This window comes from Camelus dromedarius, chromosome 7 (assembly GCF_036321535.1).
Source record: "Camelus dromedarius isolate mCamDro1 chromosome 7, mCamDro1.pat, whole genome shotgun sequence".
Lineage (NCBI taxonomy): Eukaryota > Metazoa > Chordata > Mammalia > Artiodactyla > Camelidae > Camelus > Camelus dromedarius.
This window is the reverse complement of record NC_087442.1, coordinates 84,063,967-84,088,521: the sequence shown is the minus strand read 5'-3', so window position 1 is coordinate 84,088,521 and position 24,555 is coordinate 84,063,967. Positions and strand designations below refer to the sequence as shown.

Genomic DNA, 24,555 nt, shown 5'->3' with positions numbered 1-24,555 from the left:
GAAATCCCTATCACTCAGGAAATTGCATGAGTTTTTGAAGCCGTGTGCTGGGAACAAAGACCAGATTTACTTATCTCACCAGAGTGGACAGCCTGGTTTGGGGGACCTATAGGCCAGGTGAGAACGTTTCTGACTGTCCAATCCTTTAAAAACACCTATATCCAGGCCAGTTTGCCACCTGAGGTGACTCAAAGTGCAGACAGTTTAGGGCGGTTCCCAAAGTCCGGTCCCTACATTGGCAGCAGCGTCAGCTGCGGGCGTCAGGTGCCTGCGGGGCACCACCCAGACCTGCTGAGTCAGAAAGGCAGGCGGGGCCTGCACGCTGTCTTCACCAGCTCCGGCAAGTCCAGAACCCCTGGGTGTGGCTGCAGGTCTTCCTGATTTCGGGGTGCACCTGAGTCTCCAGGAATCCTGTTGAAATGCAGATTCTAATTCTGAAGGTCTGTAATTCTGCATTTCTAAGCAGCTTCCAGGGGAGGTCTGGGAAGCACCTGGCTCTGTGAGGTGATGGAGGCTGGAGCTGGCAGAGCAGTGCCTGGGACATGTCCCCAAGGTCCCTGTCCTGCTGAGAGCCGCCCCATCCCGTGGCAGGGTTGGGGGATTGGCTGTTTCTACCACAGACACAGCACCAGGAGTCAGGACACCAGGGTTGGAACTTGCCTGACCTGGGGAGCTCTCCTGCCACAGATCACCCTGGTCTGCTGCAGAGAACAGGGAGCTGCTGCAGAGAACAGCCTTAGTCCCATACCCAGGCCCCAGGTATCTTGCCACCGTTGGAGGCCACTGCTCCCTGGCAGGCATCAGGAGGCTGACAGGACGGTGTAGATTCACTCAGCAAACTGTCTGCCCACGGAGGCAAAGAGGGGACATCTGTGTCCCATGCAGCCTACGGAGGTGTCCCCTCTGCAATCTGCTCCCCATTACGTTCCTCTTACTTTGTGGCTAGAAACTGACACCCAGGGAGAAGTGACTTAGAAACAGGCAGTGATGCGGGGTTGGGGGGGGGACGCAACTTATGCTGGAGAAGCCCCTTAAAGACCAGCCCAGGGAGCCTCAAAGGTGCCACCTCCCGGCAGAGCTGTGTGCCAATCTTTGGCTTCAAGGATACCCCAGACCCATGGAGACTGGAGGGCAAAGACAGCAGGTGGGGCCTCCGGGCTGGCACAGCTGCCCGCAGAATTCCTGACAAACGGCAGGCAAGACTGTGGGGAAATAGAATTAAAAACAAAATCTCCTGCCAACCCAGAAAACCTCTCCACCAAAGTCATGAGAGAGAAGACAGATGTGTTACTGAATAAACGTTAAGCCAGAACTCCGTGCTCAACACAGAGATGGCAGAGCAGGAAGGAGTGTCACCCTTTTCACGCCAGGTTAACCTGACCATCTGTGTTCGCAAGAGAATCAGAAACTAGTCCTGTAGTGGGAGGCCTGATGGCACCGTCTGTCACACTGCCCACTCCCACTCACCGGGTCTGGGTAGCCACCTGCGTTTGCTGATGACCTCTATCGGGAGAAAGAGCGAAGTTAGGCTCCCACCTCCCAGGGAAACTTGGAGGTGGGGGTGCGACCTCCTTTCAAAGAGACGCCCAGAGAGCATTCTCGGATCAAAGCTGGCAGAAGGCTCGTCTTCCAAAGAAGGCACGTGCATTTTAAAGAGACAAGGAAGCACGCGAAATTACAGGTTTTCTAGGGTAAATGCCCTGAGAAAAAAGGAGGAGGCATTTTCCCTGAATTCCAGGAAGAAGTATGGCCCTTACTAATGTGTATGTCTTCCAGTCCTAGCTGGGGGCACTGGATCAGCATGTCCTGCACCTCGCATCTCCCCATCTGGAAAAAGGATAATTCCTACACAGGGTGGTGGGTGCTAATGGGGTGGGGGAGTCACACCCCTTTCTTGGGCCTCAGTCTCCCAGTCAGAGCAGCAGGGCTGTGAATGGATTTGCCAATCCTGTTAAGGCACTTGGAGTTGACAGAGTGAGGTATGTGTCTTGGAACATCGGGAGCAGCTGTGGATCTGATTCTTTTAGTAGAATTTGCTAAGGGCAGCATTTGGGCTCCTTCAGCCATGTGTGCGAGGTTTTGGTGCTGGGTGGTGAGGCCGTGCCAGTTTGATGGTGCCTGGGACCAGGCTTCGGACAGGCTCAGCTCCTCAGCCAGGTCTGGTAGCACATCCCGGGATGTGGCCACCATCCCAGAGGCACTGAACTCTGTGTCCACACACAGCCAGCTGCACATGGCAAGTGATGTAGCTCTGCTGGTCATCGAGGGCGACGTTGCCACCAGCTCCAGGATGCTGGCCATCCGGTGCTTCAGGATGACAGCTGGGAAGACAGGAGTGCACGAACTGGGTGCAGCAACACACACCCAAAGTAATCATTAATCCAAGCAAGGATCATGAGATGATGGAAACTGTTGGGAGAAAGGTTCCTGGGGAGCAGGACCCGTAGATTGCTCAGTATTCACAAAGGGAGAAGCTGCTTCCACAACAGGCAGTTGGTCCCCCCTTGAGTGACTATGGCAGTTCTAAATGGAGCCCCAAATCCTTGGGCATCCTCCCCTCAAGAGCAGGGTTGGAGACTCCCTCTTGAGTCTAGATGGGGCCATGATCACTTCCATCAATGGAGAGTGTAGGCCTTACATGCCTCTAGAGTCTGGATGGGGCCATGATCACTTCCATCAATGGAGAATGTAGGCCTTACGTGCCTCTGGAGTCTGGCCATGAAAGGCAGAGGGGCCTCCCTTGTTTGCTGGAGCACTCACTGTCGAACTCCTGAGCTAAGCAAGAGAGGCCGTCGCACGTGGGCTCTCCCCAGGCTGTCTCTGGCTTTTAGCTATTCAATTGAGGCGCCAGTCCTGTGCAGCAGAGACAAGGCATCCTCAAAACATCCACCAGCATGATAAAACAACCGGGGTCATTTGCTCTGCAGCAACAATGATTAAGAAAACATATGTGTGCTCAAACCTGAGACCACCCACTCCTCCCACCCAGTTGTCCTTCCCAACCAGGCTCCCAAACTGTCGGCAGCTCTGGAAATGTCTCTACAAAGTCTCACCAGCCCAAGAGGAAGGACATAAAAGAACATGACAGCAGTAGTTACCCCACAAAATGGCCTGACAGCGAGGCACACTGTCAATATGCTCTATTCATGGGCTAGAGTTTTCTTATTAGCCCACTGTTTTTTTTTTTTTAATATAACAGCTTGAGGTATAATTCACGCAACATAAAACTCACTCTTTAATGTGTAGAGCAGTGATTCTTCATACATTGAGTTAACTGTGCAACTATCTAATTCCAGCACAGTTTTACCCTCCCAAAAAGAAATCCCATACCCGTAAGTCTTCCCCCATTACACTCCTCCATCTCCCCAGCCTCTGGAAACCACTAACCTACTTTTGAGTCAATGGATTTGCCTCTTTGGGACATTGTATGTAAATGAAATCACATAACATGTGGTCTCATCAGTCTGGCTTCCTTCACTTAACATACTGTCTTCAGGTTCCATCTGTACTATTTTTGGATGACTTCCACTTTAGGAATATACATTTGTTTGTTCATTTGTCCCTTGGTTATCATTTGAGTTCTTTCTACTTTTTGGCTTTTATGAATAATGCTTGTATGAACACCTGCATACAAGTTTGTGTGTTGACATATGTTTTCCATTTTCTTGGGTATATACCTAGGAGTCACGCAGTAATTCTAAGAAACTGCCAAACTGTTTTCCAAAGCTGCACCATTCTACACATCCACCAATGATACATGAGTGTTCCAATTTCTCTATATCCTCACCAACACTTGTTATTTTCTGGGCTTTTGTTTTATTCTAATTTCAGCTACCCTAAATGGGTGTGAAGTGGCACCTCACTGTGGTTTTCATTTGCAAAAGATTAGTATCTTTTCATGCGTTTGTTGGACATTTGTGTATCTTCTTTGGAGAAATGTCAATTCAAATTATTTGACCATATGTTAACCAGGCAATTGCATTTTATTGTTCGGTTGTTAAGAATTCTTTCACTCAACATCATTGCTTTGAGATTCACCCACGTCCAGTTGTTCCTTTCTTTTTTTAACTAGTATTTTTTAGAGGAGTTTTAGGGTCACAGCAAAACTGAGTACAAAACACAGGCATTCCCATAAATCCCCTGTTCTCATACTCACTCTCTCTCACTCACACACACACACACACACACTCCCCCACTATCAACATCCTCTGCCTGAGTGGTACATGTGTTATGACACATCATTATCACCCAAAGTCGGCAGTTTACATTCGGGTTCACTTCTGGTCTTGTACACCCTATGGGTTTGGACAAATGTGTAACAACAGGTATCCACCATCACAGTATCAAAAGGAGAATTTTTGATGCCCTAAAAATCCTGTGCTTCACTTATTTATCCCTCCTTTCCCGCAACCCCTGGCAACCCCTGATCTTTTTACTATCTCCACAGTTTCGCCTTTCCCTGTGTTCTCCAAGGCGGAGGAGCAAGAGAGTTCTCTGGGGTCTCTTTTATAAGGGCACTTAATCCCATCAGGAAGACTCAACTTTCACGACCTAATCACCTCCCAAAGGCCCCACCTCCTAATACCATCACGCTGGGCATTAGATTTCAACATATGAATTTTGGGAGGACAGAAATATTCAGTTCACTGCATATGGTAAGAGTATGTTTAATTTTGTAAGAAACCACTAAACTGTCCTCAAAAGTGGCTGTACCTTTCTGCATTCCCACCAGCAATGGATGAGAGTTCCTTCCCACCTTTCTTAAACATGAGCAGATATCCGAGGATAGAAACCAAAACAATATAAACAATAACAACCAAAAAAAAAAAAAAATAACTGCAACTCTACAGGGAGAAGAAAAACTTAGGGAAAAAAAATCTCTATCATCAAAATCCTCACACAGAAAAGAGAAAATGTTACAATCACAAAAGATGAAAAAAAATATTATAAAAAAATAACATTCAAAAGCCAAAATGGAGCTCTTGGTAAATAAAAGGATGACAGCAGAAATCAAATTTTGGATTTAAAAGCCAAAGTTGAAGAACCTTCCCAGAAAGTAAAGCAAAAATAAATAAATAAACAGGTAGGTAGACAGATGAAGAGTAGGAGAGACAAGATGGGAAAATCACAGAAAATCAGAAATCAGACCAGAAGAGCCAAGACTCAAATCTGGGTGTTTCAGAAAGAAAGAATAAAGTGGAAGAGAGGAAATATTTAACAAAATAAACAACAAATCTCACGGCTTTTTAGATTGAGGGCTCTTCGTGTGCTCAAGCAAGGAACATCATTGTGAAACATCAGAAGCCTAGGCATGAGAAGATACATGTTTTTAAAAACTTTTAAACTTTTTAAATATTTTAATTAAAAAGTTTTAAATGTTTGTAAAAGACAAAGGGAAAAGAAGGGAGGAGGGGAGAAGGAAAGAACAAAAGAAGAAAGGAAGGGGGAACGAGAATCTCACACACAATTTTTGGACTCCTCAGGAACTTGAGAAGCTAGAAAGCTAGGGATTCATGGAGTAAGCCTTCAAAATCAGACAATAATTTCTAAAATACCCAGCCAAACCAGTAATCAAGTGGGAGGAATACAGTAAAGTCGTTTTAAACCTGCAAGGCCTTTAAAACTGACCTCCTTTGCATCATTTCTCAAAGAGGTACTGGAGAATGTGCTCCACCCAAACAAGGGCATAAACCAAGAAATATGACAAAGGACACTGGAAATTAGAGTTAGCAACAGGAGAAGCAAAAGGAACACTGAGGACATGGCAAAGGGCCTTCCCAGGATGACACCTGCACCGAGTGGTGGTATTCCATCCACATTGTAGAAGTCTCAGAGACTTCTTCAGTAAGGTTAAACTGGTGACATACTTAAAGTGTCCTAACATCTTGAGAGTCTCAGACAACTGGCGAAGGATTTGGGGTAGAATTTGTGAATAATGGAATCTTAATCAAACCAAAAAACAAGGCAATTCAATTATTAATTCCATGGAAAATAAAAAGTTGTGCTGGAAGAAAAATTAATCGAGTCCATACATAGACCTCAGAAACATTTTGCTTGGCTTATCCCTCAATTTAATTCTTTTATAATTAAACGTCAATAGTCAAAATTCAGGAGACTGTACATAAAATTCCAGAATCCTAGGTTCTTTTTTTTTTTTTTTTTTTCGAAAAACTGCAAGATCTAGGCAAATTGTGCTACATTTCCACAAACCTGAGCCGAGCGGCCTCCCCAGGTGGTCACAGCCGAGCCCAGCCCTGGGCAATCTACAGCCCGGCTTCTCTAGAGACTGCGAGAGGGTGCGAGCCCGGTGGGGGCCGGGGGTGGGGAGCAGCACCGACCAGCGACAAAGGGGTCTCCCAAGCCTTCCAGTCTTCGTTTCTAGGCTCTTTTTTCTTCCCCTCCTCCCATTTTTCCTAAATTGCCCAGTGCTTCTCTCTCACTTCACTTGCCATCACGTAGTTCCAGCCCTCAGCAAAGACGGTACCCAACCAGAAGGAAAAAAGAAGCAGGAGTGACTTCCGGCCAGGAGGCGGGCAGCGAGTCTTGCTTCCGGCGGCTCTCCGACTGACGTAAGCGAGCGCGCCGCGCGGCGTGGACCGAGGACAGAGCTGGGGCGCATGGAGGTCAGGGGCGGCGGTCGCGGCGGCAGCGGCGGCAGTGGCGTCGTAGGTCTCGGGGACAGAGGAAGGGGGTCTTGAGCGTGGGTCCTGAAGGCAGGGGTGCGTGGCCGGGGAAGGAGACCTGGAGGACATGTTGGGACGCAGGGGGTTGGGGTGGGGAGCCGGGGCCGGGCCGGGCCCAATTCAGAGCCTCGCTCGCCCATGCGCACGCGCCCCCTTTCCAAGATCCCGCGTGGAGACTTGCGAGCCCTGCGCGGACTGACCCTCCGGGTGTACGCTGGCAGGCCTTGGTACAGGTCGTTCTCTCTCGCTTCTGAGGACTAAACTTCCGGGTTGATGCTTCCATAAATCCAGTTAGGGTTCTGAACGTGTTTCTTTCCTAGCTCGAGGGGCAGTTTTCAGCCGGGAACGTTGCCAGTGCTTCCCCGCTGCTGGGGCTCTGTGGATGGTGGATATTCCTTGGGCCAGTATTCCTCCTCTGGGCTTCTTGTTTTATGTACAGTTAGTCCAGCCAGACCTTTTACAGCTGCACTAATCAGTTCATGTAAAAATAAAATGTCCTAGACCAAATTCTGGGAAATCGAAGATCAAACAGGCTCCCTGCTTTGGTGGGAGGGAGACTCAGGTTAACCTTCTGTGGTGCTCCGGTCACATGCCTCACCCAGGTCATTAAATCAGACTGGTGAGCAAGACAGAATTGTTAAAAGCAGCAGCATCAGGATATGTAACAAATTCTTGGAGGAGGTAACGTTTTGTCTGGGTTGTGGAAAGATGGAGGGTGATTTCCTGAGCCCTGTGGTGAAGGGTGAGAAAACGAGGCAGCAGGGCTTCCCGTGCCCTGCCCTGCCCTGCCTGCCCCGTCAAGGTGTAATGAAATTGCACGGCTTGTTTAGAATGAGGGTGTGTTGCAGGGAGGAAAAAGAGGTAAAACTGGCAATACAATTCTGGGCCATATTGTGAAGTGCTTTCTACGATTAGTTCAGGAGTTTTGCCCTTAGAAGGGGGGGGGAGGGGGCGTTGTGTGTGTGTGTTTAGTAGGTGATGTAATACTGTAACTTGAGTTGAGGAGGCTCATTTATATATCTATAAGCATTAAAATGTATGCACAGAAGCTGTGATATATACAGATTATATGTCCAGGATTTTCCAGGAATAGTCTAATATAAAATATTCTGTCTTGTCTCTGTAAGTCAATAATTTTTAATTCTGGATGCTTTTTAAAATTAAAAAGAAAGGAGGGGGGAGTATAGCTCAAGTGGTAGAGTGCATACTTGGCATACATGAGGTCCTGGGTTCAATCCCCTGTACCTCCTCTAAAAATAAAAATGAACAAGTGAACCTAATTACACCCTCCAAAAAAAAATTAAAAAGAAAGAAAGAAGGTATGTTGTTCTAGCCCTCCTTGCAAAGACTCCCACTCTGGAAGTCTTGGGCCAGGCCTGGGATTCTGAAGTGTTGAACCATTCCCTAGGTGATTCCGCAACCAGGACTAAAAACTCTCCAACCTAAGCTGTAGTGCTTCTGCGTTTTGAGATCTCATTACATTCTACACTGAAACAAAAACCATCTGAGGTTTTTGCTTTGGAAAATGCTATTGCATGCACGTGGACAGCCAGAAAGGAGAGGGTCAGGCTGATTTGTGGAAACTGTGGCTGACTCCCTTTCATTTGTTCTTCTGTTCTGCTCTGTTTGGGAGTCAGGAACTGCCCCTGCACCACTCCCCTTCTCTCTCCTTTTTCTCTCCAGGGCTTTGGAATCACTTGCTAGGAGTCTTTCCTCCCCGCCACCGAGGCCACCATGACAGCTCGCCTGGTGAAGCGATGCACGTGCCTCCTGAGAGAGGCCACCCATCTAGCCCCTGCTGTGACTCCAGCCAGCCAGCTGAGACTTGCCAGGGTAGCCCATAAGACTTTGACTTCCTCCGCTACCTCACCCAGCTCCCACCTCCCAAGGTCCTTATCAGAGCTTCTGGAGAAGGAACAAGTGTTTACTCCCTACCCAGAGCGCCAGGAGGTGGACCAGCTCATCGAGAAGGCCACCCGGCCAGAGGAGCTCCTGGAGCTACTTGGTGGCGGTCACTGTCTGCACCAGAACCACGCAGCCCTCATGCTAATCCAGCTGTCTCGCCTGCTGTCTGAGAAGCAAAAAGATAAAGCCTTGCTCATCCAGGATGCCCGCTTTCAGCAACTTGTCCATCTTGTCAACAACCAGGTGGGTTCTACAGCATTTTCCGAGGTTTCAGCCAACAGAAAACAGCAGAGGGCCTGGGGTCCAGAGCACTCAGTCACTTTCCAGGTATAGACTGGAGCTCTGTTGTACGCTTGGACCCTCAACACCCTGTGATATTTTTTCACTTTGTAGATTCCAGAGTGCTTTAATGTGCTTTCCATCCTGTTAATTCTCACAACAACCCTGGTAGGCGAATGTTGCTGTCCTCATCTTGCACACAGCCAGGAGGATGCAGTAACTAGAAGCTCAGGAACCGAGCCTGCTTCTTCTCGGTGCCTCGTGTGCTTTCTCCCCCTCGCCATACAGTCCTGACTTGCATGGCCCCTGCTCCACAGTGTCTGAGTGATGGTGGACACAGTCTTGAAGCTGGAGGAGATGAGGAATGATGGAGGATCTCAGAAACTTGAGGGGCCTGGGTGTGATCCAGCTAGTCAGCTCCTTAAAGGATGAGCGTGGAGAGGAGGGACTTGGTGTGGGTGTGGGTATATGGGGGTGTGGGGCAGATCTCAGGCCAGCCTCTGTTCAGCGTGAGGCAGCACTCCCTTCAGGCAGGCACCATGCGGTTTGCCGGATGCCGGAGGGCCCGTGGCGCAGAAAGGAGGTGCAGACCCGCACTCAGGCTGCGTTGGCCCTCACTCACTCCCCTGGCCTGCGCTGGAGGGGCGAACCTGCGCTTCTGTCACTTAGCATTGAAACCCTGTGTCCAGTTGTCAGGGATCATGGGGGGATTCACAGCTCAAGGAAGGGTTGCACTAAATGAGTTTTTCCAAACTGCAGGTTTTGAGAGTGTAGTGGATGTGGCCAGCTATTAATGAGATAGGGTAATAGAGAAAACAGTTCTCACGTAGTAAGGGAGGTGTTACTTTGCAGAACTTTTCGTTCCAATTAAGTATGTATTGGGGTCCCAGCACAAATTTATTTCTTGTCAAGATGAGCTCAGAAAAATGATGTTAATTAGGTCCCTTCTTGTTCTAAGACTAATTCTAGTTGTTGTTTATTGAACATTTTACATGCACACAGTTGAAGGAAGCTTTAGAGACAAGACTGGACATTGTAACAAAATTACAAGCCAATAATGAACAGGGAACAGAGTATTTAGAAATAAACAGGGGGACCAAGTTTTCTTTTAAAGGGTCCTCCTACTATCTGGGAAATGTACAGAAAGAACAGGAACTCCTGGTGGCTTGTGTGATGTTGAGATCAAATTCATTCTTTTTCCTTTTCCCCAGCCCTCCACACAACAACTTTTCTGTTTGCCCCTCGCCCCATGTGTGTGATTTCAGTTCCTTGTCTTGGCAGCATAGCCCCGTTTCACAGATGAGGGGTCAGGAGAGTGGCAGAGTTAAGAGCCTTAGCACAGCAGATGACAAGACCCACACTTCTATTAGGTTAGAGTCTGGGCCAGAGAACTCTTGGAGTGGCTCCTGTGTTCCTCTGAGGCCTGGAAGCATGTCCTGCAGAGAACAGCTTAGTCACCCTTGTTCAGAAACAGAGCTGGGCCGAGGAGGCTGTGGTGCAGGGGGCAGAAGTGGTCAGACTATCCAGGCACAGGTTCTGTTTTTGCCGTCACAGTGAGACTTTGGTGGGGAAACGTGGCGTGGGGTGATGAAGCCGCACAGGACGCTTCCACTGGCACCTGGTGCACACAGGAGCATGGAAGGATGCCTGCGTCTCAGAAGAACGTGGTGGTGGCAGCGGGCCAGCCAGCTGAGCTGTCCATCCTCCGATACTGGGAGTTTGGGGGTGGGCAGGACTCAGTGATAACGGGGCATCTTTTACCCACATATCATAGGGCTTTCTTGCACAGTCAGGCCCCAGGGACACCTGGGCTGGCTTCAGTCACACCGCTGGAGGGTTTGGGGCAGTGGTGCACTGGCAGCGATGTCTCTGCTCTAACGCAGCTGTTGCATTCCTCAGACGCTCCACATTCCCGGGAACTACGTTATGACTGCTTTGTTGGAGAAGAGGGTCTAGGATGTGGGGCTTCTCGGTCTCAACAGTTTCCCTTCCAAAGAAAAGTCAGTATGTTTTTAACAGCTCAAGATTGTAATTGTCAGCGCAAGCAAAAGATGAGCCAGTTGACCAAACTGGCCTAAGGGTCCCATCTTGACCCTGAGTCACACTCCCACAGACATCTCCCTGACCTCTGGACTTGACAGATTTGCTTGCGGCTCAGGTCTGTGTGTACCAGGCAAGCAGGGTTCAGGCGTGCCCGCCACACAGAGCTGTAGCCGGGACTCCACTCAGTCGGCCGTGCCAGTCACATGTGTGTTAGGGAAACTCCAGGAGGGTTTCTCTTTATCACTGACTTCTTGCCATGATAGCAAACAGCTCTGGCTGACTGGAGCAGAAGGAGGGCCTGCCGGAAGCTGGGGGATCGGGCCCAGAAAGCAGGCTGTGAGGACCAGCCTGGTGCACCTGTTAAAATAATGGAGGGGGTACCGGGTCTAGCTCAGACCCTTGGCCCCCTCTGTAACAGCACAGGGTGGGTGGGGTCCCAGGTGTGACTGTACTTGTGTGTCTCCCCCCCCCCCAGATTACCACCGTCTGGCATGGGACCCTTGTGAAGCTGCTCCGAAGCCTCTATTCACTGGGGCTCCCCCCGACCTCCAAGGAGCTGCGCTCGGTGGAGCAGGAGGTCCGCTGGCGCTTGCGCAGGCTCAAGTACAAGCACCTGGCCTTCCTGGTTGAGTCCTGCGCCACCTACATGCAGGAGCAGAACTCCCAGGAGCTGCTGGCCGAGCTGCTAGTACACCTAGAGCGGCGCTGGACAGAAATCGATGACGGCCACACGGTGGTGGCCATGATGATGAAGATAGGGCACCTCTCGGAGCCTCTGATGAACCGCCTGGAGGACAAGGTACTGGGGACGAGAGCCCTGGTGGCTTCTGTCCACAAGGTCCGGGGCGTGGCACTGAAGGGACTGGCAGTTGAGGCAGCTACAGGCAGCACTCCATGCCCGCTGGTTGCTCCAAGGACCCTCAGTGGGGAGCGTGCAGAGCCTAAGCCCCACTCCTTTGTCTTTCTCTGAAATTGCATCTTGCACATAACCTGGAGAAGGCTTGGCCGGCAGCTCCTAAAGTGAGGCCTTGGCCTGCCCAGTGGCTTGGCTTCTGCTGGTGCTTCCTGGAGACATCATGCCTACCTGCCCTACACCCCGTCTCCACCCCGTCTCCACCCCGCAGTCAAGTCAAATTCAGCCCCTGTTCCTACTGTAGTGGGGGCTGGCCCAGATGACTGCCACAGCAAGGCTGCAGCTCATGGGCCCTGGGTCCCCCGCCCTGGGACTTGGGGATAAGTTTGGCTGCACACATGGCGCCCCTGGCCTGGGGCCTCCCTGGGGTGAAGGCCGGGGCAGACCCTACACAGATGGGGCCTGTGTTTAGTAAGCTCAGGCCCAGTTGCTGTCTCGCAGGGGCTGCACTACATGGGACCCCTGGCCCTTGGGCCATCGAGCTGACCCCTGCCGGCTGTGGTTGACAGTGCCTGGAGCTGGTGGAGCAGTTTGGCCCTGAAGAGCTGCGGAAGGTGCTGGTGACATTGGCAGCTCAGAACCGGCGGTCCGTGCCCTTGCTGCGGGCCGTCTCTTACCACCTGGTCCAGAAGCCCTTCTCCCTGACGAAAGGCATCCTTCTGGACCTGGCCTATGCCTACGGTGAGCCCTGCGCACAGGGAGCAGGGGGCGGGAGGAGTTCCGGCCGCAGCTGTGTCAAATTCAGTGCCTGCCTCCCCCATGGCAGCCACTGGCCCAAAAGGCTGCCACAGAAACACTGTGACTCATGGGCCCTGATCCTCTCTGCTGGGCCTCAGGGATAAGTTTGGTTACAGACACGAAGCTCTTACTCCTTGAGACCAGGCCGGGGTGCAGGGGTGGGCCTGAGGGTGGCCTGCCCATCCTCACCAGTTAAATCCTGTGGTCTGTCCCCAAGGCAAACTTGGCTTCCACCAGACCCAGGTGTTCCAGCGCCTGGCCGCGGACCTGCTGCCCCACATGCCCAGCCTGACGTCCAGCGAGGTGGCCCGCTGCACCAAGTCCTTCGCCTTCCTTAAGTGGCTCAACCTGCCCCTGTTTGAGGCCTTTGCCCAGGTGAGCTGGGCTGCAGGCCTGAGGCCTGGGCTCAGACCCCCGTGTCGGGTCCCCACCTTGAGCCAGCTCCCTGGTCATTTCATCGGGGGCACAGCCGTCCTGGTGGCACGTAAAGAATTCTTACCCTTTGGCTTATTCGGAAAGAAACAACGTGACTCAGTAGTGAAGGAAAATGTAGTTGAGAGTGGTTTCCTCCATTCTTTTGCTGAACTTCGTAGGAGTTTTCATCTGTCTCTGGGTGGCTGTAGCAGGAAGCAGTGCAGACAGCGAGGCTGAGAATACACTCAGAACTCTGCCTAACTGCCATCTGCCCCAGAATGGAGCTGTGAAGAAAGAGAAGTTTGCACTTAGGTTTACTTGCAGGTCAAAACTATGTTTGCTGGCTGAAGGGCGTTTCTAAAGCTGTTGTCTGGGGCTCTTTGTGTGTGTGATTGCCTCTGGGAAGACAGGGTCTGGCCCTCCCTCCGCCCACTTCCCTGTGTAAATTACCCCTTGTGGCTGAGGGCTTGTGGGCCAGTGGGGGAGGGCCAGGTGTGCATGGGGCACTGGCCAGGGCCCTGCAGCCACCCTGGTCACTGGGCCCCTCTCATCCTGCCCTTCTCCCTTACCCACCTGGCTCAGCACGTCCTGGACAGAGCCCAGAGCATCACTCTGCCACACCTGTGCAACATGCTCCTGGCCTTCGCCCGCGTGAACTTCCGCCCAGAACGTGAAGATCAGTTCTTCAGCCTGGTACGGGCTCGGTACTCCCTGTCCCCTACCCTCCCCCTGCAGGCTGGTGTTCAGCCCAGCCGGGACTGTGTGGGAGGAAGGGAGGAGGCCTGATTTCTGCCGAGAAGCCCAGGGAGTGCAGAGGCATTAAGGAAAAAGGCCTGGCATGGGGGTGTGGAGGGAGCCAGCTAGGGCCAGATGTCCTAGCGGTTGTCTGGGGACAAAACAAATCCAGCATGCTAGCCAAGGGCCAGGAAGACATTGGATGGCTCACTCGCCTTGCGGTCATGGCTGGAGGACCGCTGGTCTTGCTGCCTAGTGCTCCTTAATTCCCTGCCGAGGCTCGGAGACCTCCATCCACTCCGGACACCTGCAGGCAAGGCCAAGTGTGCCCTTGCAGGGGTGAGAGCATCCTGTGTGTGGACCAGGTATGGCCCTGGGCCCCACAGAGGGCACTGCCCCAGCTGGCCGGCTGCTTCCCCTTTCATAATCTCCAACTCCTCTTGGGGCCAAAAACGCCTCCCCAGTCCTGGAGACGTTGCTTTGTGGCAGGTCCCTGCCAGTGGGAGTGGCAGTGAGCAGCCAGCTGCTTTCCAGATTGATCCTAGAGCGTGAGGAGGGTTTCTGGTACCTTCCATAAGGGGTGCCTCAGCCAGGGTGGCTCCCCGTAGCCTCCTTGGGCCCCAGCATGGCCCCGACTGCTGCCCGCCCAGGGGTGTCTGTGGCCACTGAGCAGAGCCTGTTTCCTCTACCCGACTCCGTCCTTGCCCAGGTGCATGAGAAGCTGGGGTCAGAGCTGGCAGGCCTGGAGCCAGCAGTGCAGGTGGACGTGGTGTGGGCCCTGTGTGTGCTGCAGCAGGCGCGTGAGGCCGAGCTGCAGGCTGTCCTCCGCCCTGAACTTCACGCCCAGTTTCTAGGTGAGCAGTGGCGGGGGCATCCCTCCCTCCTGAGTGATGGTGAGCCCTTGTGCGTGCCCCTCCCCGCCCCATCCCAGGTACCGCTGTAGCTGGGATGGGTGCCTGGTTCTGTCCGCCTTGAGCAGGGAGGGAGATGGGGAGCCTTCAGGCCCCGCTCACCATCAAGGAGACAGGCCAGGGCTCACTCGCATTTGCTCCTGCGTCCACATCTAGTGGGTGACCAGCAGACCTTTCTGCTGCTCCTGACCCAGAGTCCAGGGTGAGACGTGGGTGTGTGGGTGCTGCTGGCTCTCCCTGGCCCTCCGCCTGTCCCTCCCTTCTCACTCCATCCTCTCATCTTAGGTGGCGAGTCCCCGAAGGATCAAAGCACCTTCCAAAAGCTGCTCCATATCAACGCCACTGCCCAGCTGGAGCACCCCGAGTACACGGGCCCCCTTTTGCCAGCCTCAGCCTTGGTCCCCAGGCCCTCAGTCCTTGACAGGAAGGTGACCCCCTTGCAGAATGAGCTACAGGAGACACTGAAGACACTGCTGGGGAGTGCGGACAAGGGCAGCTTCATGGTGGCCACGCAGTACGGCTGGGTTCTGGGTGAGGGCCCTCCCCCTCCCTTTCCCAGCAGTCCCATTTGGGGGCTGTTCTGAACCTACCCTTTCTGCTCTCTGGGGTCTCTGTCCATCACTGGGGCTGGGCTGCAGCCTGGTTGGTCTCCGAGGAATGATCCCCGACACATTTCACCCTGTGCTCTCCCCAGATGCTGAGGTGCTGCTGGACGCCAACAGTCAGTTCCTGCCCCTGGGGAACTTTGTGGCCTCTCATCTTGCCCCACCCTCTGGGAACCAGCCGCTACCCCCCGGGGCCAAGAGGTAGGCGGGCCGCACAGCCCTCGGGGCTCTGTGCACGTGGCTCTTCTCTGGCATTCCCTCCTGCCTCCCAGGGCTTGGGAGAGCCATCAGCACCCGCCGCGCCCCATCTCCCCCTACAGGCTGGCCTTCCTGCGCTGGGAGTTCCCCAACTTCAACAGCCGAAGCAAAGACTTGCTGGGGCGCTTTGTGATGGCCCGGCGCCACTTGCGGGCCGCTGGCTTCCTGCTGGTAGATGTGAGTATCCGTTGGGTGGCAGTAACTGCACAGGGGGAAGCCCCCAGCCCCAGTTGGGTGACAGGAGGAACCAGTGCTCACTTGGACCCTAGCTCTTGAGGTCAGCCGTCATGGGGTTCCCCCTTCACCCTTGAGAAAAGGGAAGCTTGGAAGGGGGTTGTGTTTTTCCCAAGGTCACACGGCTTTTAAGTATCACAGTGATGCCCCAGGTGCTGCTCCCCTCACCACAGCCAGAGCCTCTCAGAGGAGGTGAGAGCGCCCCGCGCCCAGGCCCACGTGCCGCTGTGTGCCTGACACTGAGTGCCGTGCCGTGCCGTGGTCCGGCCCCGGGTTCTTACCGCTCAGACCTCTGCCACAGGAGAGAGGCTGTCCTGTAAGGGGCTCTGTGGGTTCTGTCACAATCTCTTCTCGAGTTTCTTGTTTTATTTTTAATACAACTTTGAAACTTTAGAAGCCACCCTTGATCCCGTGTAATCGTGGGCCCCTGCAGCTCCGTGGGCTTCTCCCTTCGGAACTTAGAGGCCAGGGGTGTGGTGTGCAGTGCAGCGGGCAGAGCCGGGGTCCCCACCTGCCCTGACTCATCGTCCCTGCCTCCCCAGGTCCCGTACTATGAGTGGCTGGAACTCAAGTCTGAGTGGCAGAAAGGAGCCTACCTCAAGGACAAGATGCGCAAATCTGTGGCAGAGGAGCTGGCCAAGTGACCTGTCCCGTAGCAAGGACTGTGTGCCCAGGGGCCGGACTCCCCTGGGGGCCTAGCCACAGGCGCTGGCCGGGCAGGAGGTGGGCGCTCAGAGACAAACCTCAGTGCAGGACCTTGGCCAGAAATGGGGTGGTGGCCAGCAGCTCTGAGTGCAGGCTGCTCTCTCATGGGTAATAAATCTGTAATCAGCTTCTTGTCTGTCCCAGCTTCTCTGCCACCCACAGAGGGCCCTTCTCCTCGTGTGCACTCACACCTGGATGGTCTGCTGCTCAGGGTCTGTGGTCAGCCCCAGCACAGACTGCGTCCTAGAGTTCCCAACCTCCTGGTGTGAGGACCGTCCCAGTGGGGCCAGTTGGGTTTTCGGGGCATGGCTTAGGGTTATTGATCGCAGTTGTCCCAGGAAGTTCCCTCCCATCCAGTGGTCTTGAATGAGTGGGGGATGCTGCAGGGCCAGAAGAGACCCCTCTTTGACTTAAACCCGGACCAGAGTGTCAGACTGCCGTTGTGGGAACCGTTTGCATGATGCTGGAAAGGGAAGGCTTTTTCCCTTCCAGTCCCTCACAGGAGACTTGTTGGCAGAACACACAGGGGAGACTGGGCACTGCCATTTGCCGCCAGCGGGAGCGGAGGGAGCTGAGCAGAGAGGAGCCGCCTCACCCCTCCGGGCCCCATCCCAGCCGTTTCCCTCTGCCTCCAAAGTTGTTGCTCAGAAAGTGAGGCCGGTCCTTCGGACTTAAAGCCTCACCAGCACACAGGCATTGGGGCGGCACCAGCTCACAGAACATGGGTGCTTGTCATTTGCACTGGGGGTTCTTCACCCTGAAGGAGGGGGCAGCTAGAGACAGTTCTCAGGAACTGGTGACGCCCAGCCCAGGCAAGCTGAGGGAGCGGGGAGAGCAGAGCGTTGCAAAGCAGGGACCAGCGCCGGTCTCCCAGCCAGTCTGGAGCCTCCAGGAGCTGCCGCTGAGGAAAGAGCTCAGCCTGTTCATTTGGGACCGCTGGCTTCTATTTGAGATTCTTAGGGGCTGCCTGCAGTCGTAAAAAACAGTGGTCCCCTGCGCCCTCTACCAGTTTCATCAGCGGTGACATCCGGTAGAATTCTGGTGCCTGTCCCGCCAGCACGGTGACGGGAAGAAAAGCACACATACAGGACATTTGCATCACCATGAGGGCACCTCATGTTGCCCTTCACGCTCACACCTCCCGCTTGTCCTCAGCCACCAGCGACTGCCAACCTGTACTCCCATTTCTATTTTGTCATTTCGAGAATGTTCTAGAGAGGAACCACACAGCACATTACCTTCAGAAGCTGGCTTTCTTCACAGGCACAGTTCTCTGGAGATTTCACCCAGTAGCTCCTTCCTGGTTAAACTGCTGTCAGACTGTGGTTCAGCCCTGTGTGGGGGTGTTTGTGCAAACTTAACCTTCTCATTTCTCTGGGATGAGTGCCCGGGAGCGCAGCTGCCAGATTGTATGGGATTTACGCATCGTTTAAGAAACTGCCAAAGTGTGTTTCCGGAGGTGCTTGAGCACGCGCTGGGCTCCCACCAGCAGTGTGTGAGGAGCAGCTAGGCCCTCCGCGCGCTGGCCAGCTTGTGTTCTCACGGGCTGTTAGCAGTTCCAAAGGCTGTGGAGTGATCTCTTCACAGTTTGCATTTGCACTTGCCTAACGGCTAGGGATGCTGAGCACTTAACCTGGCTTAATTCTAGTCGTCCTGGTGGGTGGGAAGCAGTACCTCATTGTGGTTTGGGTTTTCATCTCTATCATGACCAGTATCTTCATGTGCTTCTTGTCCATGACATACAATCTTTGGAGAAATACCTATTCAGATCTTCTGTCCAGTTTTTAATTAGGTTGTCTTCCTGAGTTGTAGGAATTCTTTAGAAGTTCTGGAAACATGTCTCATATCAGATTAATGATTTGCAAAGATTTTCTCCCATTTTGTGGGTTCTGTTTGCACTTTCTTGATGGTGTCCTTTAAAACACAGACGTTCTGAATTTGGGTATTGTCTCCCTCCCACAAGTGGGGGCTAAGCAGAGGGGACCCCCACCTCTCGGCCACACTTGCCTGGGACTCGGCCTCAGCAGCGAGGCAGGGGGCACGATAAGAAACGCTGAAGTCCTTCAACCCCTGGGAAGAAAGCCCTGTGCTTGGGAGTAGGGGTGCCGCTGAGGGGCCCTGTGTTCTTGGGGCCCTGTGTTCTTGGTCGCACCAGCCTGCAGTGGGTTCTCCCCCTCCCTAGGGAGGGAGCAGTCTTGGTTCAAATACTGTAGATTCTGCTTTCTTAGTAAATTTGCATGGATTTTCTTGAGTAGCTATTTCTTCACTTGTTGGCTCTTCAGACCATTTACAGGAGCTTTAAATGTTTCATAATTTTAACCAGTTTTACTGGGACTTCTGGAAGTCCATCTGCCTTTTAGTTCTTTGTCTTGCCTTACTGCAGGGGTTAGAACTTCCAGTACTATTTTTAAAAAAAAGAACTTCTACTTTTGAAAAGAGCAGACATGTCTGCCTTCCTTCCCAGTCCTAGGAAGCATTCAGTCTCACCATCAACTGTGATGTTAGCTGTAAGGTTTTTGTATATGATTTTTATCAAGTTTATTTAAACTTGTTGTAAAGTTTTTTTTTAATCTGAATGTCTGTTAGATTGTGTCAAATGTTTTTTCTGTATCAATTGATAATTATATTATTTTTTTCTTTGTTAGTATAGTGGATTACATTGACTTTTCAAGTGTTGAACCATCCTTGCATACTTACATGCTTGCATACCAAATTCCACTTGGTTGTGGTGTATAATTCTTTGTATACATGGGTGGATTTGATTTGCCAATATTTCATTGAGTATTTTTGAGCCTAAGTTCATGGGAGATATTGGTATATAGTGTTTGGTTTTGGTACTAACTTTGCCTGGTTTGGATATCAGGGTATTTCTTATCTCCAAAAATGAGTCAGAAAGTGTTTCTTCCTATTTTTTGGAAGAGGTTGTTTAAAATTGATGTTGATTCTCCTTTAAATACTTGATGTAACTTCATGAAATTATCTGGGCTTGCAGATTTCTTTGGGGACGTTTTTTAAGTTACAAATTCACTTTCTTTCATGGTTGTAGGACTATTCGTATTATCTATTTCATCTTGTAGATTTTAATTTTCAGGTAATTGCCCATGCCTTCAACGTTGTTGAATTTATGAGCATTTAGTTGTTTGTAGCATTCCCTTAGTGTCCTTGTAATGTCTTCAGGCTCTGTAGTGTTGGCCCTGCTATTAGTCAGCATTCTCCAGAGAAATAGAACCAAGAGGATCTATACAGAGACAAATGCATGAGGAGATATATTATACGAACTGGCTCATGCACTTATGGAGGCCGAGAGTCCCACAATTTGCTGTCTGCAAGCTGGAGAACTAGGAAAGTCATAGCCAATGATACAAATTCAGCCCAAATGCAAAGGCCTGAGAAGAGGGGAAAGGGGGTGGGTGTCGCTGCTGTCAGCCCTGGAGTCCAAAGGCCTGAGAACCAAGAGCTCCAGTGTTTGAGGATAGGAGGTTGACATCCCAGCTCAAGAAAAGTGAATTCACGCTTCTGCCTTTTTTTTTCTTTTGTAGATATAAATATATATATATATACACATACATACATACATACATACATACATACATACATACATACATACACACACATTTATCGAAGTGTAGTCAGTTTACGATGTGTCAATTTCTGGTATACAACATAATGCTTCAGTCATACGTGAACATACTATATTTGTTTTCACATTAAATTCTTTTTCACCATAAGTTACTACAAGATACTGAATATAATTCCTTGTGCTATACAGTTCCTATGCGTTTTTGTTTCTCTCTTGACCCCCAGCGGATTGGCTGATGCCAGTGCGGGCAGATCTCTTTACTCCTCTACTGAACCGATCGATGCTAAGCTCTCCAAAGATGTCCTCACATACACACGCAGAAATAGCGTTTAACCAGCTGTCCGGGCATCCCTAAGCCCAGTCAAGTTGACACATAAAATTAGCCGTCATAAAGAAATGAGAAAAGACAAAAAAAAAAAATACAAAACAGAAACAGACTCATAGACATAGGATACAGACTTGTGGTTGCTAAGGGGGTAGGGGGTGGGAAGGGACAGACTGCGAGTTCAAAATTTGTAGATACTGACAGGCATGTGTAGAATAGATAAACAAGATTATACTGTACAGGACAGGGAAATGTATACAAGATCTTGTGGTAGCTCACAGCAAAAAAAAATGTGACAATGAATATGTTCATGTATAACTGAAAAATTGTGCTCTATACTGGAATTTGACACAACATTGTAAAATGACTATAACAATAAAAAAAATGAACCATCATAACCCCCACTGCATATGGTCATTTGTGTCTTCTCTGTTTTTATCTGTCTTACAATTTTACTGATTTTTCAAAGAACAATTCCTCTCTGCCTCATTGATTTCCTCTGTTGCTTTCCTGTTTTTAATTTCATTGATTTCTGCTCTTGACTTTGTGATTTTCTTCCTGCTTGTTTTAGTCTGTTTTGCCCTTCTGGTTTCCTGAGGTAGGTTGGTGATTGATTTGAGATCTTTCTTCCTTTCTGATGTGCTATAAATACCTCTCTCAACACTGTTTTAGCTGCAGACCACATAATTTGATATTCTGTATTTTTATTTTTATTTTTATTTGATTCTGGGTTTTAAAAAAACTTCCTGGTGTACCCCCTCCTTGACACATGGGTTATTTAGAAGGGTGTTGTTTAATTCCCAGTGTTTGGGGATTTTCTTGTCTTTCTAATGATTTCTAGTTTGAGTCCATCGTGTTCTGAGTACATACTCTGTGATTTCAGGTATTTTAAATGTGTCCTTTTTTTTTAATTAAATGAAAGATTCTTTAAATTCTATGGTGCTTTACAATTTTCAGAAGTTTCACAAACATGATTTCGTACAATCCCATAATAACCTTTTTTAAAATCCCCTACCCCTTTATTGCCCCTTCCCCCAAGGTTTGCTCCATCTTGAGGAATGTTCCCCACTTTAAACGTTTTTTTATTTGTTTTTTTTTGGGGGGGGGGTGATTAGGTTTATTTATTTTTAATGGAGGTACTGGGGATTGAACCCAGGACCTCATGCATGCCAAGCAGGCGCTCTACCACTGAGCTATGCCCTCCCCCCAGAATGTTCCCCACTTTAAAAAATGGTTGTATTCTGCTGCTGTTGGGTGGCGTATCCATGTCGATTGGATGCTGTTGGTTGGCAGTATGGTTTAGTTCTGTGTCCATGGTGGTTTTCTGTCTAGGGGGCCTATCGGTTGTTGAGAGGAATGAGGTCAAACCTTCAGATGTAACTGTGGATTTGTCTGTTACAACTCTATCAGTTTGCTTTTTGCTTCATGTATTTCAAGGCTTTGATGGTCGTTGAAAACACATTTAGGATTCTTACGTCTTCCTGGAGGATCGATCCATTATAGAATGTGTCATTTACATATTGTCCCTCTTTGTCTCTACTCATTTTCTTTGTTCTGGAGTCTACATTGTCATATGTTAACATAGCCTCTCCTGCTTGTTTTGTTTGTCTTGTGTTTGGTTGATGTTTGCATGGTATGTCTTTATTATTTCACTTCCAGCATACCTGTGTCACTGAATTTGGAGTTTCTTATAAACAGTATATAGTTCAGTCTTGTTTTTTTTATCCCCTCAGCCAATCTTTGCCTTTTAATTTGTGTATTTACATTTTAATATGTTATTTGTACATTTGGCAATTTACACTTAAGGTATGTAAAGGTTATTGGAGTCTGACATTTTGTTCTTTGTCTTCTGGTTTACCTCTGCTTCTTGTTCCTTTGTTTCTCTGTTCTTGCTGTCCCGTGGATAATTTAAACATTTTAAAGGATGCCTTGATTTATTTATAGATATTTTGGGCACAACGCTGGTGTAGTTTCCCTAGTGGTTGCTCTGGGTATGAAATACACACATGCTATTTGTCACAGTCTTACTGGCAGCAGCATTTTACCGCCTTGAGTGACATGTGGAAGCTCGGCTGTCACTTCAGTCCATTTACCTTTTCTACCTTTAAATATCATCGTGAGTGTCAGATGGTGTTAATAATTTGTTACCATCATCACATATGCTCTAGAAAACTCAAGAAGAGAAGGACTGCCTCTTCTTCCTTCCTGATGCTCCGAGATGCCTTATTATGTCCTTTCTTTTCAAAGAACTTCTTTAGCCAGTCTTAAAGGGAAGGTCTTGCTAGTAATAAATCCCTTCAGTTTTTCTTCATCTAAGAATGTATTTCTCCTTCACTCTTGAATGACATTTTCTTTTCTTTCAATACTTGAAAAAGTGCTGTGTTACTCCCTTCTGACCTCCGTGGTTTCAGATGAGAAGTCCACTGTCATTCTAACTGGTGTCCCCTTACAGGTACCATCATTTCCCTCCGATTGCTTTCACAATTTTGACTTTGTCTTTAGTGTTCCATAGTTAAACTGTAATGTGTCCTGGTGTGGATTTCTTTTGGTTTATCCTGTTTGAAGTTTGCTCAGCTACTTGAATCTGTAAATTCTATCTTTTGCCTAATTTCAAAGTTTCTGCCATCATTTCTTTGGATGCTTTTTTCAACCCTCCTCTCCTCTCCTTCTAGAACTCCAATTACTATCCTGCAGGTTCTGGAGCCTCTGTGTAATTCTTTGTCAGTATGTTTTCTTTTTGTTATTCAGTTGAGTCATTTCTATTGACTTGTCCTCAAACTTACTCTGTCATTTCTACCTACTAATAAGCCCATTCAGCAAGTTTTTCACTCCACTCATTGCTCTATGATTTCCATTTAGTTCTTTTTTTAATAAAGTCTATTTCTTTGCTGATATTTTTCATTTGTTTCAAGATAATTTGTTACTACTTGTTGAATTACTTTTAGTATGGCTTTTGAAAATCCTTGTCAGATAATTCCAGCATCTTCTTCACCTCAGTGTTGGTATCAGTCAATTACTTTGTCTTATTCTAGTTGTGATGTTCCTGGTTCTCGGATTCTTCCCTTATCTTCCTAGTATGCTGGGTGATTTTTTTTTCTTTTTTTATTGTATTCCAGACAATTAAGCTATTATGGTCAAACTTTTAACTTTAGCAGGCAGTCACCCTACTTGGGTTCAGCATGCTGGTCCTGGGCTACTTTCATGGCCTGTGGTTCTAATGACAGCGTAACATTCAGAGACTCAGTGGCACTGTGTTGGTCTCATGCCACTGGTCCCTGCTGGTGCTCTTGAAGGGGTGGCAGGCACTTCCTCGGCTGGACCATCCTATGTCTCTGGTGGGAGGGAGAATCAGTATCCATCCCTGGGGGAGGAAGAGTGCTTGAAAGCCTGCTGTGGTAGGATCCCCCTTGCCAGTGCCCCTATACCCCAGAGCCTTGGGTGGGGCTTAGGGGGTGCTGGGCACAGTGGGGAAAGAATGTGCTTCCCTTGGTCCCTTGTCGGGAGGCTTCCCATGATCTTTGTGCCAGTTCTGCCAGAATCCCTAGGTTGTCACGGACTCCCGTTCCATGTGGAGACAAATATGCCCATCTGGTCCTCTTCTTTGTAGTAGCTGGGGGTCAGGAAATGCTGAGTCTGGGTCCCCTTCTGTTGGGTAGGCTGCTCTGCTGTTCTTCCAGGACTGAGGTACCTCACCAGCTCACCTTCTTTCATCTTTGAGGGTTCTATTTTGGTGGTCTCTTATTTCCTGCATTTCTGTTGGATTCGTCAGGAGGAGCAGAGAAACAAGCCTGTGCCATCTTGTCCAGGCTGGAAGCCCCTCAGGCCCTGATGAAAGGCTTTTGGTTTCTGGAAAGTTAATAGCGTTGGCCAGATGGTAGGTGGTTGGTAGAGCAATGGGAGTTATGAAGGACTCAGCTAAGGTGACGGGAGAGGGGCCATAGGAGGAGGCAACTTAGAAATTCTTGGGAGGTGAGAATGAAGGTAGGTGAGGAGGAAAGGAAGAAGAGGAGCTCCCCACCAGTGGGATAGAAGGGCAGATTTCCAGAGACTGAGAGGGATGCAAGATGGTGGATCTGGTGCCTGGTGCAGTGGGAAGATGCCCAGCAGGCAGCCCCTGGCTCCGTGGGCTCCGGGGTAGAAGCCAGCAGAAGATTGAGGATGGAGGAGACTCCCCTACAACAATGGCTGCTCTGATTGCCTGCCCCCGCCCCCGTCTAGCTCTGGGGT

At 50.0% G+C, this 24,555-nt stretch overlaps 1 protein-coding gene and 3 non-coding genes across 5 annotated transcripts; 3 read left to right on the top strand and 1 right to left on the bottom strand.

Annotated features, from left to right (window-relative positions):
- The first annotated feature begins 6,562 nt into the window (after positions 1–6,562).
- Positions 6,563–20,436, top strand: TBRG4 (transforming growth factor beta regulator 4). 2 transcript variants are annotated; one of them, XM_064487756.1, is made up of 11 exons: positions 6,563–6,665; positions 8,367–8,831; positions 11,386–11,709; positions 12,333–12,504; positions 12,779–12,936; positions 13,558–13,668; positions 14,420–14,564; positions 14,907–15,152; positions 15,316–15,427; positions 15,547–15,661; positions 16,261–20,436. In XM_064487756.1, exons 2-11 carry the CDS (start codon positions 8,418–8,420, stop codon positions 16,360–16,362), a joined length of 1,899 nt encoding a protein of 632 aa, XP_064343826.1. In that variant the 5' UTR covers positions 6,563–6,665; positions 8,367–8,417; the 3' UTR covers positions 16,363–20,436. The 2 variants fall into 2 exon arrangements, with proteins under 2 accessions (XP_064343826.1, XP_064343827.1); XM_064487757.1 differs by having other exon boundaries at positions 6,582–6,623.
- LOC116154180 (small nucleolar RNA SNORA5) lies at positions 12,030–12,165 on the top strand. Its single transcript, XR_004138060.1, has one exon. It is a non-coding gene; the product is annotated as a small nucleolar RNA SNORA5 (small nucleolar RNA).
- On the top strand, positions 12,549–12,683 carry LOC116154179 (small nucleolar RNA SNORA5). Its single transcript, XR_004138059.1, has one exon. It is a non-coding gene; the product is annotated as a small nucleolar RNA SNORA5 (small nucleolar RNA).
- A 1,023-nt stretch (positions 20,437–21,459) lies between the features above and the next one.
- On the bottom strand, positions 21,460–21,532 carry TRNAA-GGC (transfer RNA alanine (anticodon GGC)). The gene has a single exon. It is a non-coding gene; the product is annotated as a tRNA-Ala (tRNA).
- Positions 21,533–24,555: the final 3,023 nt, after the last annotated feature.

Bases quoted from the DNA above. Each gene is read 5' to 3' on its own strand.
- TBRG4 (XM_064487756.1), top strand. From the start codon at position 8,418: ATGACAGCTCGCCTGGTGAAGCGATGCACGTGCCTCCTGAGAGAGGCC. The intron at 8,832-11,385 runs GTGGGTTCTACA...CCCCCCCCCCAG, and splicing joins TCCATCTTGTCAACAACCAG to ATTACCACCGTCTGGCATGG. The intron at 14,565-14,906 runs GTGAGCAGTGGC...CTCTCATCTTAG, and splicing joins ACTTCACGCCCAGTTTCTAG to GTGGCGAGTCCCCGAAGGAT.